The 14,563-nt window shown below is 37.5% G+C and overlaps 1 protein-coding gene across 3 annotated transcripts in view; it reads right to left on the bottom strand.

The window, feature by feature from the left end:
- XRN1 (5'-3' exoribonuclease 1) overlaps positions 1-14,563 on the bottom strand; it is a 115,066-nt gene that overhangs the window by 13,360 nt on the left and 87,143 nt on the right. For all 3 annotated transcript variants that reach the window (XM_064586873.1, XM_064586877.1, XM_064586878.1), the window contains exons 34-38: positions 5,759-5,820; positions 3,661-3,771; positions 3,393-3,515; positions 2,771-2,930; positions 93-274 (exon numbers count right to left, since the gene is read on the bottom strand). In XM_064586873.1, coding sequence (XP_064442943.1) covers positions 93-274; positions 2,771-2,930; positions 3,393-3,515; positions 3,661-3,771; positions 5,759-5,820 — 638 coding nt within the window. The remainder of the gene's footprint in view (positions 1-92; positions 275-2,770; positions 2,931-3,392; positions 3,516-3,660; positions 3,772-5,758; positions 5,821-14,563) is intronic.

Here is a 14,563-nt window from a genome sequence, read left to right as displayed (position 1 = left end):
TCCATTATATTATTTTTGACAAAGACTTTCAGTCGATTTATTTAAGTTCAGAGTTAAAGAAGTTATATAAATGGAACAGTAGTATACTATACCTGTGGTGTTCTAAGAAAGGAGAAATCTGGTTGTAGCATTCCAACAAGGGAACAAATTCGAGAAAGTTCAGTTACTGGTGTGGACACAGGAGGGATATGGCTGGGAGCAGGCCAACACACATGGTCCATAGGCTGAACATTATGGTATTCGCTAGCACTGTGAGGCTTATTCATATAAGATGCTACCAAAAAACAGAAAAGGATATATATATATATATATAAAATATATATAAAATTATATATTGAACTGTGTGATTATTATAGGGTTTTATAGACAGCAAGCAGAAAATTGTTAAAAGGTTAAAAGAGGAATCTCTTGGGGCACCTGGGTGGCTCAGTTGGTTAAGCGACTGCCTTCCGCTCAGGTCATGATCCTGGAGTCCCAGGATCGAGTCCCACACCTGCTTCTCCCTCTGACCCTCTCCCCTTTCATGCTATTTCTCATTCTCTCTCTCAAATAAATAAAATCTTAAAAAAAAAATAATAGAGGAATCTCTCATGAAGCAAATATAGGAATTATTTAGTATTTCCTAAAATTACCAAGAATTCAATAGAGGTTTTTAGATGATTATAACTGATTAATGATACATGACTAAGATAAAGATTTTAAAATTTGGTAAGTAGCAGACTACCAAAAACTGACATCTTGAGAGATCAATGACTATATAGTTATGTTTGAGCAAAGCAAAATTTGAACAAGCAGTTTTCTTGAGCTGATTTACAATGAATACCTAAGTTTTGAGGCTTTGGCTTCAGTCTTACTTGTCAAAATTCCATCTTACATTCTGAGACACATGGATAAACGGTTTTGTTGCTCCCAAATGATGCTGCTTAAAAGTTTTTCTAAAAGTAACCCTTTTAGGGGTGCCTGGGTGGCTCAGACGGTTGGGCATCTGCCTTTGGCTCAGGTCATGATCTCAGTGTCCTGGGATCAAGTCCCGCATTGGGCTCCCTGCTCAGCAGGAAGCCTGCTTCTTCCCCTTCTCCCTCTGCCTGCCGCTCCCCCTGCTTGTGCTCTCTCTGTCTTTCTCTTCCTCTCTCAAATGAATAAATAAAATCTTAAAATAAAAGTAACCCTTTTAAAAAGTGCTTTTATAGAAGATGATAAAAACATTCTAAAAGTTCACTTTCTTTATGATCAACAAAAATAGAACAAGAGCATATCCCAGTGAAGAATGAAACTAAGCCTCTTATTATTAAAGATGAAAAAAAGGTAAGTGGCTTGTCCAAAGTCACAGAACTTATTAGCTCTGTAATTTGGGCTAGATTCTGAGCTCTTGACTCTAAGAGATACGATATTCTTCACTATTCTGAAATAAAGTTACTTGTTTTTGACAGTGGAACCATCTTTTTCCAGTTTTGTTTTAAAATTTTTATTTTGTTCTTTTTTAAGAGCATGTATGTCACCATGATAGTTTCCTAATAGTTACTGGAATTTTAAATTATTTATTCTAATATTCACTAAAATAGAAAATAAATGAAGCTAAGCTCTGATTTTGATCCTTAATGAACTCATATCTGTTTATTTCAAAATGTTTTACCTCTAGAAACTTCTGTCCCCACTTACTTTTATATTTAGTCATTCTTCCTAGGAGGCTTCTGCAGATAATTTACACAGGCAAAATACTAAAGTATAGGGGACACAGAGAGCAGGAGCAATGATGGACGTGTATTAAAATCTGGCTATGTGCCAGATGGTATGCTACAGGCTTCACAGTTTTAAGTACCTACTTTCCAATGTCTACCTTCATTAATTTTTTTTTTTTCCCCCAGAGAGGGAGAGAGAAAGGGGTTTGGGGCAGAGGGTAAGGGAGAGAGAATCCCAAGCAGGCTCCTTGCCCAGCGCAGAGCCTGATGCAGGGCTTGATCCCACAACCCTGAGATCATGACCTGAGCCAAAATCAAGAGCTGTACGTTTAACCGACTGAGCCACCCAGGCACCCCTCCATTAATTATTTTTAATTGATTTTATAGCTTTTTCTATTTTTATGTTGGTCAAGCTATTGTAACATAGTATTAGTATCAATTATTGGTACCTATAATATGCCAGACACAGTGCTAACTGCTTTATATGTATCATATAATTATCATAAGTCATTTGCAATGTTATTCTCATTTTGTAAATAGAAAAAAAAATCTTAAAATCTTAGTAAAGTTAAATAATGTATTTAAAGTAACATAATTGTTTTTAAATTACTGAGAAAAAAACTAGAATGTGAAAACTTTTCTAGGTTTGGGTACTACAGAATGAGTATCTGCAATAGCACTATTTAAGTAATCACAAGACAGGGACTATAGGTCTATTGGTTACATAGTTCTATTATTATTTAATGACACAAGCATAAAAATTATACTCTTATTTGTTACTCTTAATTATACTCTTTTAAAAGTATAAGTAGTTTTGGGGGCGCCTTTGGCTTGGGTCATGATCCCAGGGTCCTGGGATCGAGCCCCACCTCGGGATCCCTGCTCAGCGGGAAGCCTGCTTTTCCCTCTCCCACTCCCCCTGCTTGTGTTCCCTCTCTCGCTGTCTCTCTCTCTGTCAAATACATAAATAAAATCTTAAAAAAAAAAAGTAAGTAGTTTTATCTTCAAAAAGCACATGACAAAAAAAACCCCAAATGAATTGCAGTTTTGAAATGATATTGGTTGTTAGTAACAGTACTTAGTTTACGTACTTAATTTCTTATTTTGTTTAGCCTGGGAGGAAGGTCCATACTCATCTCTTCTATTAGAGGAAACAGTGACTTCGTTACCAAACTGCTTCATTTCATTTTTATGGTCCACAGCATCAGAGCCATCAATTTTTAGTATTTCTTTAAGCATCCGAGTTCCCTTCTGTTTTGAAAATGATTGGTATGGAGATGGTGGGGGTAGGTAGAGAAAAGTTAACATTAGACTTACAGAGCTTATAAACCCTTCTTTTAATGAGTTCCATTGTTAAAAATTAAGATGGTAACTACATTCAGAAAGGAATTAAGCAAAATCAACAGTCTAGAGTTGAAAAAAAAAACCCACATTTCCTGCCATAGAAACAATACTTAATCCTTCTGGTTAACCTAACCAAATTGCCTGGTAGCAGTGTTTGAAAAGCAAGGGAGCTATATGGTTTAAAGAGGAAAACAAACAAACAAACAGCTAAATTGCCCAGGGCAGCCTGGTTTTCCTCACAAAATGACAATAATGATGTAACACACCAGTACACGGGAGACAAAACTGTTTAACAGTTGCATGGGGCATGTATGCATAGGCCACAACAGTGAAATTACTATAGTGTAAAAGCTCCTACAAAATACAAACCATAGCAAATGATTGTGGTGACAAAAGTTCTTCACTTGGAGGCTCTTCATGATGAGATGACTGTACTTCATTTTCTTTGGAGATATTCAAGGATGCTAAAAAGTTCTCAATTCCAGGGTTAGGCTAAAAGAATAAATATTTTGTGCATGAAGATGAAAATATAAGGACATGGAAAATTTTAGGTACAAAAATGATCATTTAATGTTCCCTGAATCATCTTCCCAGGTGCTAAAGTTCGGGAAGAGAAATTGAATAAATGGTCTTTTACCTTATCAATAGCATTTGGGTAACTGGTCACAACCTTCTGGTTTTCTGACACTTCTGCACTTTCATTTCTCTTCAATAGCTTAATATTACATTGGGCAGGCCCTCCAAGCATCTATAAAAGAGTAAGAATGAGCTTTCTGTGCAAATAAAATAGCTGTTACTTAATAGTGTTGTAAATAAATTGCTGCCAATTTTTTATGTGCCATTTTCTTTTATATCATAAGAAGGGGACCTATAAACTTGGATGAGGAAAAAACTTAGATCTTTATCTTCATTAACTTCTATATGAATTTAGAAGTTTTCCTTCAATTATGAATGTAGGCAATAGAGGTGATTCTAATCGTATTTCAATATAATTAATTTTCTTTCAAACGTTATGTATTTTATTTTAGCATTAAAAACATTATTCTGGGGCGCCTGGGTGGCTCAGTTGGTTAAGCGACTGCCTTCGGCTCAGGTCATGATCCTGGAGTCCCGGGATCGAGTCCCGCATCGGGCTCCCTGCTCAGCAAGGAGTCTGCTTCTCCCTCTGACCCTCCCCCCTCTCATGTGTTCTCTCTCGTTCTGTCTCAAATAAATAAATAAAATCTTTAAAAAAAAATAAAATAAAATAAAAAATAAAAACATTATTTTGGGGCGCTTGGGTGGCTCAGCTGTTAAGCCTCTGCCTTCGGCTCAGGTCATGATCTCAGGGTCCTGGGATTGAGCCCGGCATCGGGCTCTCGGCTCAGTAGGAAGCCCCCTGCTTGGGTTCCCTCTCTTGCTCTCTCTCTCTGTCAAATAAATAAATAAAATCTTAAAAAAAAAATTATTCTGAGAAAGAATCCATAAAAAAGTTTATAAATCCCTTCTCTAGAAGAAAGGAAATTATAGCTAAGAGTTTCAGAAAAAGAGGGTCTTAAAAGTCAACCATTTCCTGGTATCTAAATATTAATGGGTTCCATTTACTGAGACCTGTTATGTGCTGAATATTCTGCTAAGATGTCTTTTATAAATTTGATACATTACTAGCTTTTAAGAGATTTTTAAAAAACTTTTTATGATAATACGCATATAGAAATACATATACTATAAGTGCACGTGAATGTTTTTAGAGTAAAAATTTGTTATTCTTTGATTATAAAATGTGTATATTCAGGCGCCTGGGTGGCTCAGTTGGTTAAGCAACTGCCTTCGCTTCAGGTCATGATCCTGGAGTCCCTGGATTGAGTCCCGCATCGGGCTCCCGGCTCAGTGGGGAGCCTGCTTCTCCCTCTAACCCTACCCCCTCTTGTGTACTCTCTCTCTCTCTTTCTCGCTCTCTCAAATAAATAAATAAATCTTTTAAAAAAAATGTGTATATTCTCCTTATCAATCAGCAGAGACTATACAAAGTAAAACATAAATGATCTCGGCTTCCTCCTACCAAGCTACTCCACAGAATTAACCATTAACTTTTCTATGTTGATTCTAAATGATTCACTGAATACATACACATTATTTCCACATATTTTATACATATATACATACATTCATGTATGTAGGTATGTTCGTATGTATGTAGGTATGGTATGTATATATAGACCACATACATGGCGTGAGGCAAGTGATCTATTTTTATTCCATTTTAAAGATGAAGATAGTTGAGGCTGTGAGAGGTATAGTGAATTGCTCAAGGCCACCCAACTATTAAATATATATGTATGTATATATACGTGTGTGTGTGTGTGCATAGTGCCAAATCCTGATTCTAGTTGTGTAACCTCCCATCCAAGTCAGGCAGTTGCTATACTTCAGCAACCTTCTTGCACACACCTTATGGATTTGTTTTTTTGTTTTGTTTTTTTTAAAGATTTTATTTATTTGACAGGGAGAGACACAGCGAGAGAGGGAACACAAGCAGGGGGAGTGGGAGAGGGAGAAGCAGGCTTCCCCGCAGAGCGGGGAGCCCGACGTGGGGCTCAATCCCAGGACCCTGGGATCATGACCTGAGCCGAAGGCAGATGCTTAATGACTGAGCCACCCAGGAGCCCCCACCTTATGGATTTGGGCTGCAAAATTCAGAGCTACCAATTGTAACAAAAAGTTGGCTACTAGAAATATGATTTAAGATAGCTTACCTGCTTATTTGCCATTTTTTGTAACCGACTCTCAGTTTTAGGACTCTTACACTCTTCTTTAACTAAAAACAAGAAAATAGGAATTTTGGTAAGTGAAAAATATTGCTACAAAGCAGTTAAATTTACCATATATTTGCCACAGCAAGGCACTATGTTGCTGTTTTGAACATTCAAAGAATTCTAAGAAGACAAAGGCCCTCATTTTGAAAAACCTGTAGAGGAACAGAAGAGATACTCACAGGTAACAACAATAAGGGAAAATGAAAGGTGACATGTAATTGAGTCTTCAAGTATGTAAGTCTGCAAAGGGCAGAGTAGGAGGCTAAGCATTCCAGGCAAAGGAAATCATAGGAGAAAAGAAATGGAAGCAAAAAACATGGAATGTATTTAGGGAACTCTTAAATAGACTAGTTCCACTGGAGGTCAAGGAGTATAATGGAACTAATCTGGTAGGCAAAGGGCAACCAATCACAGAAACATTTTGAGCAAGTAGTGATCTGATCAGAATTGTGTTTTAGGGAGATTAAAATATGGCAGTGGCTTATTGAATAGATAGGAGAGTAAGAGAAAAACTAGGAAGCTATTTTATTATTCCTGTTAAGGGGAAATTGGGAAAATGGTAGGAAAAATGAAAAGGATAAATTAGAAAAAGGAAGGAAGAGGGGTGCCTGGGTGGCTCAGTTGGTTAAACGTCCTGGGATTGAGCCCTGCATTGGGTTCCCTGCTCAGCGGGGAGCCTGCTTCTCCCTCTCCTGCTCCCCCTGCTTGTGCTCTCTCTTTCTGTCAAATAAGTAAATAAAATCTAAAAAAAAAAAAAAAAGAAGAGGAAGGAAGAAAGGAAAAAAAGAAGAAAGGAGGGAGGAAGGAACAAAGGAGGAAAGAGGGTGAGAAAAGAAGCAGGGAGAAGGGATGGGAAGGAGGGAAGGGATGGGATGAAGAGAGAAGGGAAGAAATGAACAAAGATAGGAAGACAGGGAACAGAAGAGGGGAAATAAAAAGGAGAGGGGAGGAGAGGTAAGGGAGGTAAGGAAGAAAAGGAAGGACGTAATCTTGCAAAAAGGAGGATATGAAAAAGCAAGTTAACATGTATTGACATTAAGCCTTTGCTGAGACACACACACAATAAAACTAATTGGAATTCCAAATAATGTAGTTTACACACATTCATGTAAATAATAATTTGAAGAAAAATCACAACACATTTCAATTAAATATAAAATCTTTAAGCTATATTTATCAGATTTATAGGGACATTAATCTATAGTTAAAATGTAAAAGAAACAAAAATAACATATAGATACTTGTGCAAATAATAGTTTAGCAGTTATCAAACTGAACCAAAGTTATAAAACCACAATTTTTTTTTTGGAAAATAGCTTTTTAGAAAAATATTTAAAAAGACCCTTCTTGGGGTGCCTGGGTGGCTCAGTTGGTTGAGCATCGAACTCTTGGTTTCGGCTTGGGTCATGATCTGTGGTCATGGGACCGTGGGATCGAGTCCTGCGTCATCAGGCTCCATGCTCAGTGGGGAGTCTGCTTCTCTCCCTCTGCCCCTTCCCTCCATTTCATGCTCTTTCTCTCTCTCAAATAAATAAATAAATCTTAAAAAAAGGGCCATTCTTATACTATACGTAACATATATATATATACACACACATAAAATACATGCATGTATAAAATATAATAAATTAGACTCAGGACTCTGCACGTGATTATTTCCTCTGCTGGAAAGCTCTTCAGCAAATGTTTTGCATACTTTATCCCATCCACTCCCCTTTATTTGGGTCTCTGCTCAAATGTTATGTCCTCAGAGAGGCATTCCTTGACCATTCTATAAAACACCCCCCTACCTATACTTTTAATATGCTTTATTTTTCATCATAGCACTTATCATTACTACACATTATGGAATTTATTGGATAGTTTTGTTTGTTTGTTTGTTTGTTTTTTGCCTATTGTCAGTCTCCACCTTAGAATGTAAAGTCCATTAGGCTGGAAAAACTTGTCTGTCTGGTTCAGTCATATATCCCTAGCACCTAAAACGGTACCTTGTATATACGGCTCAATAGATAGAATCTGAATAAATAAATGAACAACAAATGAGTCATATTTTGAACACAAAGAGCAATTTGCAGCAATTTGGGAATATTCTGATCAAGAGAAAAACTAACTGCAAGATGAAGATTCTCATCTCTGTATCTGCATTCCCTACTGTGCCTGAAACATAGTAAACACTACTAAAGGACTTAAATAAGTAAAAATATATAAATTATGTAAGAAATATTAACAACAAAATATACATATTTTTAATAAAAAATTATAATATAGGTTAGAGTAACTTAATAGGCAAGTGTTTACACACAAAAAAGTAACTGGATTACGCTGAATAAAATTTATTCAAAAAGTAGTGAGGGGACATCAGCAAAAATGTCAGAGTAAGGACCTTTAAAAATTCTGTCCTCCATAGAGGCCTAGTATCCAAAATCTATAAGGAACCTATCAAACTCAACAAAGAACAAATAATTCAATCAATAAATGGGCAGAAGACATGAATAGACATTTCTGCCAAGAAGACATCCAAATGGCCAACAGACACATGAAAAAGTGCTCAACATCACTCGGCATCAGGGAAATCCAAATCAAAACCTCAATGAGATACCACCTCACACCATTCAGAATGCCTAAAATTAACAAGTCGGGAAATGACAGATGTTGGAGGGGATGCAGAAGAAGGGGAACCCTCCTACACTGTTGGTGGGAATGCAAGCTGGTGCAGCCACTCTGGAAAACAGTATGGAGGTTGCTCAAAAAATTGAAAATACTCTACTCTATGACCCAGTAATTGCACTACTGGGTATTTACCCCAAAGACAGAAATGCAGTGATCCGAAGGGGCATGTGCACCCCAATGTTTACAGCAGCAATGTCCACAATAGCCAAACTGTGGAAAGAGCATAGATGTCCATCAACAGATGAATGGATAAAGAAGATGTGGTGTATATATACGATGGAATATTATGCAGCCATCAAAAAAAAAAGAAATTTTGCCATTTGCAGCGACGTGGATGGAACTAGAGGGTATTATGCTAAGCGAAATAAGTCAATCAGAGAAAGACATGTATCATATGATCTCACTGATATGAGGAATTTGAGAAACAAGACAGAGGATCACAGGGGAAGGGAGGGGAAAATGAAACAAGACGAAACCAGAGGGGGAGACAAACCATAAGAGACTCTTAATCTCAGGAAACAAACTGAGGGTTGCTGGAGTGGAGGGGGGTGGGAGGGATGGGGTGGCTGGGTGATGGACACTGGGGAGGGTATGTGCTATGGTGAGTGCTGTGAATTGTGTTAAGACTGATGAATCACAGACCTGTACCCCTGAAACAAATAATACATTATGTTAATAAAAATAAAATAAAATAAAAATTCTGTCCTCCATAAAAGCAACAAGAAAATGGGCATAAATTACCCGAATCCAAATTTTTAGAGTTATGGAAATTAATCAAAGGCCTGTAGCAATCTGGGGGGTATTTATTCAAGAAAAAAGACTGACTCTCAAAACAGTGAGCTTTATGGTTTAACTTGCCGTAGTCTCAATCCCTACTCTACAACTCTAAGTAGCCTTGAAAAATAGCAGCCAGCACTTTTTGGTGGAAACCAATAACCTGGCAGCCACCAGAGAGATCAGAATGAGGCTGAGCTCTTCCAAAGTGTTATTCCCCACATTCTGTAAGGTATTACCCTGATTCACAATCAAAGATATCCCAAGAAAATAAAATGACAAATATCCTCTATGAATATAAATGCTAAAATAAAATCCTCAACAAAATACTAGCAAATCAAATCCTGTATCATATAAAAAAGATTAAACACCAAGACCTGGTAGGATTTATTCCAAGAATGCAAGGTTGGTTCAACATAAAAAACAATCAATGGAATCTACCATATTAATTAAGCACAGAAACAGCAACTGACAAAATCTAATATCCCTCCAAGGGATATTACAGGCAAAATCAACAACCAAAGAATAGAAAGGAACTTCCTCATCTAATAAAGGGCACTTACTAAAACCCACAGCTAACATTACACTTAATGCTCACAGATTGAAAGCTTACCCCTAAGATCAAAACAAGGGTGAACTGTTCACTCTCACTACTTCCATTCAACATTATGTTGGTGGTTTTAGCTACAGCAATCAGGTAAGAAAAAGAAATACAAGAAATTATATAAAAAGAAGTAACACTATTGCTATTTGCCAAAGCCACAAAAAATTAGGGCTAATAAACAAGTTCAGCAAAGTAGCAGGATATAAGATCAATATACAAAAGTCAGCTTTATCTCTATAAACAGCACTGAACAATCCACCCCCAACCACCAATTAAGAAAACAGTTCCAGTGACAATAGGGGTGTCTGGGTGGCTCAGTCGGTTAAATGTCTGACTCTTGGTTTTGGCTCAGGTCATGATCCCAGGGTTGTGGGATTGAGCTCCACATTGGGTTCCATGTTCAGTGCAGAGTCTGCTGGAGATTCTCTCCCTCTCCCTCCCCCACTGCCCCTCCCCTGTTTTCTCTAAAAAAATAAAATCTTGAAAAAAAAAAAAAGAAAACAGTTCCACTGACAATAAATAGCATTAAAAATAATAAAATACTAGGAATAAATTTTTTTAAAAGATGTAAGACTTGTACACTGAAAACTACAAGACATCATTGAAGGAAATTAAAGAAGACAAATAAACGGAAAGACATTTTACGTTCATGGATAGGAAGACTTAATATTGTTAAGAGGACAATGCTCTCCAAAATGATCTGTAGATTCAACGTAATCTCTATAAAAATTCCAGCTGCCATTTTCGCAGAAATAGACAAGGTGATCCTATAATTCATTCAGAAATGTAAGAGATCGGAACAGACAAAACAATGTTGAAAAAGAAAAACAAAGCTGGAGGACTCAAAGTTCCCAATTTCAAAACTTACAACAAACTATGATAATTAAGATAGTGTGTTCTTTGCATAAAGATGGCATATAGATCTGTGGAACAGAATTGAGAGGTCAGAAATAAACCCATACATCTATAGTCAATTGACTTATAACAAGGGTGCTAAGAAAATTCAATGGGGTGCCAAGAGAATTCAATGGGAAAAGAACAGTCTTTCAGCAAATGGTGCTGAGACAACTGGATATCCACATGCAAAAGAATGAATAAGGACCCCTACCTCATACCATATACAAACACTCAGAAATGGAAAAAAGACCTAAATATAAGAGCTAAAACTACAAATCTCTTAGAAGAAAAGATAGGTATAAATCTTTGTGACCTTAGATTATGTAATGGTTTCTTAGATATGACACCTAAAGCACAAGTAATCAAAGAAAAAGTAGAAAAGATAAATTAGAATTGATCAAAATTAAAGACTTTTGTTTCAAGGACACTATAAAGTTAAAAAGACAACCCACAGAATGACAGCACATATTTGCAAATCAAATATCTGAATATGCACGTTATATACAGAAGATGTAAAGGACTCACACAACTCAAGGACGAAAAGAAAAGTAACTCAAAAATGAGCAAAGGACTTGAATAGACATTTCTCCAAAGAAGATGTACAAACTGCCCATTGGCACATGAAAAGATGCCCAATGTTATTAGTCATTAATGAATCACAAATGAAAACCACAAAGAGATTTCACTTTACACCTACCAGGGCTGCGGTAATAAAAAAGATGGGCAATAACAAGCATTATGGAAGATGTGGAGAAATTGGACTCTCATATATTGCTGGTGGGAAACAGCAGTTGGAAAACAGTTTGGTAGTTCCATAAAAAGTTAAACACAGAGTTAACATATGACTAATTCTACTCATTTGGATGTATACCCAAGAGAACTGCAAACATATGTTCAATCAAAAACTTCTACATGGATATTCACAGCAGCATTATTTATTATAGCCCCAAAGTGGAAACAACCCAAATGTCCATCAATGGATGAATGGATAAACAAAATGTAGTATTCATAGAATGGACTATTATTCAAAAGGACTGCAAACAAATCAATCAACGTGATACAATACATTAACAAAAGAAAGAACAAGAATCATGATCCTCTCAATAGATGCAGAAAAAGCATTTGACAAAGTACAGCATCCTTTCTTTTTTTTTTTTTTTAAAGATTTTATTTATTTATTTGAGAGAGAGAGAATGAGAGAGAGCACATGAGAGGGGGGAGGGCCAGAGGGAGAAGCAGACTCCCCGCCGAGCAGGGAGCCCGACGCGGGACTTGATCAGGGACTCCAGGATCATGACCTGAGCCGAAGGCAGTCGCTTAACCAACTGAGCCACCCAGGCGCCCTACAGCATCCTTTCTTGATCAAAACTCTTCAGAGTACAGGGATAGAGGGTACGTACCTCAATATCATAAAAGCCATCTATGAAAAACCCACAGCAAATATCATTCTCAATGGGGAAAAACTGAGAGCTTTTCCCCTAAGGTCAGGAACACGGCAGGGATGTCCACTATCACCACTGCCATTCAACATAGTATTAGAAGTCCTAGCCACAGCAATCAGACAACAAAAAGAAATAAAAGGCATCCAAATCAGCATAAGAAGAAGTCAAACTCTCACTCTTTGCAGATGATATGATACTTTATGTGGAAAACCCAAAAGACTCCACCCCAAAACTGCTAGAACTCATACAGGAATTCAGTAAAGTGGCAGGATATAAAATCAATGCATAGAAATCAGTGGCATTCTTATACACCAACAACAAGACAGAAGAAAGAGAAATTAAGGAGTCGATCCCATTTACAAGTGCACCCAAAACCGTAAGATACCTAGGAATAAATCTAACCAAAGAGGCAAAGGATCTGTACTCAGAAAACTATAAAATATTCATGAAAGAAACTGAGGAAGACACAAAGAAATGGGAAAACATTCCATGCTCATGGATTGGAAGAATATTGTGAAGATGTCATTGCTACCTAGAGCAATCTACACATTCAATGCAATCCCCATCAAAATACCATCAACTTTTTTCAAAGAAATGAAACAAATAATCCATTTGTTTGGTTCCATACCAAACAAACTTGTATGGAACCAGAAAAGACCCCGAATAGCCAGAGGAATGTTGAAAAAGAAAAGCAAAGCTGGCGGCATCACAATTTCAGACTTCCAGCTCTATTACAAAGCTGTCATTATCAAGACAGTATGGTACTGGCACAAAAACAGACACATAGATCAATGGAACAGAACAGAGAGCCCAGAAATGGACCCTCAACTCTATGGTCAACTAATCTTCGACAAAGCAGGAAAGAATGTCCAATGGAAAAAAGACAGTCTCTTCAAGAAATGGTGTTGGGAAAATTGGACAGCCACATGCAAAAGAATGAAACTGGACCATTTCCTTATACCACACACAAAAATAGACTCAAAATGGGTGAAAGACTAAACGTGAGACAGGAGTCCATCAAAATCCTAAAGGAGATCACAGGCAGCAACCTCTTCGACCTCAGCCGCAGCAACTTCTTCCTAGAAACATCGCCAAAGGCAAGGGAAGCAAGGGCAAAAATGAACTATTGGGACCTCATCAAGACAAAAAGCTTTTGCACAGCAAAGGAAACAGTCAACAAAACCAAAAGACAACCGACAGAATGGGAGAAGATATTTGCAAATGACATATCAGATAAAGGGCTAGTATCCAAAATCTATAAAGATTCTTAAACTCAACACCCAAAGAACAAATGAACCAATCAAGAAATGGGCAGAAGACATGAACAGACATTTTTCCAAAGAAGACATCCAAATCGCCAACAGACACATGAAAAAGTGCTCAACATCGCTCAGCATCAGGGAAATCCACATCAAAACCTCAATGAGATATCATCTCACACCAGTCAGAATAGCTAAAATTAACAAGTCGGGAAACAACAGATGTTGGCGGGGATGCAGAGAAAGGGGAACCCTCTTACACTGTTGGTGGGAATGCAAGCTGGTGCAGCAATTCTGGAAAACAGTATGGAGGTTCCTCAAAAAGTTGAAAATAGAGCTATCATATGATCCAGCAATTGCACTACTGGGTATTTACCCCAAAGATACAAATGTAGGGATCCAAAGGGGTACGTGCACCCCGATGTTTATAGCAGCAATGTCCACAATAGCCAAACTGTGGAAAGAGCCAAGATGTCCATCAACAGATGAATGGATAAAGAAGATGTGGTATATATACACAATGGAATATTACACAGCCATCAAAAGGAATGAGATCTTGCCATTTGCAATGACATGGATGGAACTGGAGGGTGTTATGCTGAGCGAAATAAGTCAGTCAGAGAAAGACATGTATCATATGATCTCACTGATATGAGGAATTCTTAATCTCAGGAAACAAACTGAGGGTTGCTGGAGTGGTAGGGGGTGGGAGGGATGGGGTGGCTGAGTGATAGACACTGGGGAAGGTATGTATTATGGTGAGTGCTGTGAATTGTGCAAGACTGTTGAATCTCAGATCTGTACCTCTGAAACAAATAATACAATATATGTTAAAAAAAAAAAAAAAGAAGAAGATAGCAGGAGGGGAAGAATGAAGGGGGGGAAATCGGAGGGGGAGACGAACCATGAGAGACGATGGACTCTGAGAAACAAACTGAGGGTTCTAGAGGGGAGGGGGGTGGGAGGATGGGTAAGCCTGGTGATGCGTATTAAAGAGGGCACGTTCTGCATGGAGCACTGGGTGTTATGCACAAACAATGAATCATGGAACACTACATCAAAAACTAATGATGTAATGTATGGTGATTAACAACGATAA

The sequence above is a fragment of the Mirounga angustirostris genome, unplaced genomic scaffold, assembly GCF_029215605.1.
Source record: "Mirounga angustirostris isolate CCGP_5_RB_7025 unplaced genomic scaffold, mMirAng1.0.hap1 SCAF_1, whole genome shotgun sequence".
In the NCBI taxonomy this organism is placed as follows: Eukaryota; Metazoa; Chordata; class Mammalia; order Carnivora; family Phocidae; genus Mirounga; species Mirounga angustirostris.
This window is presented reverse-complemented; position numbering and strand designations above follow the sequence as displayed.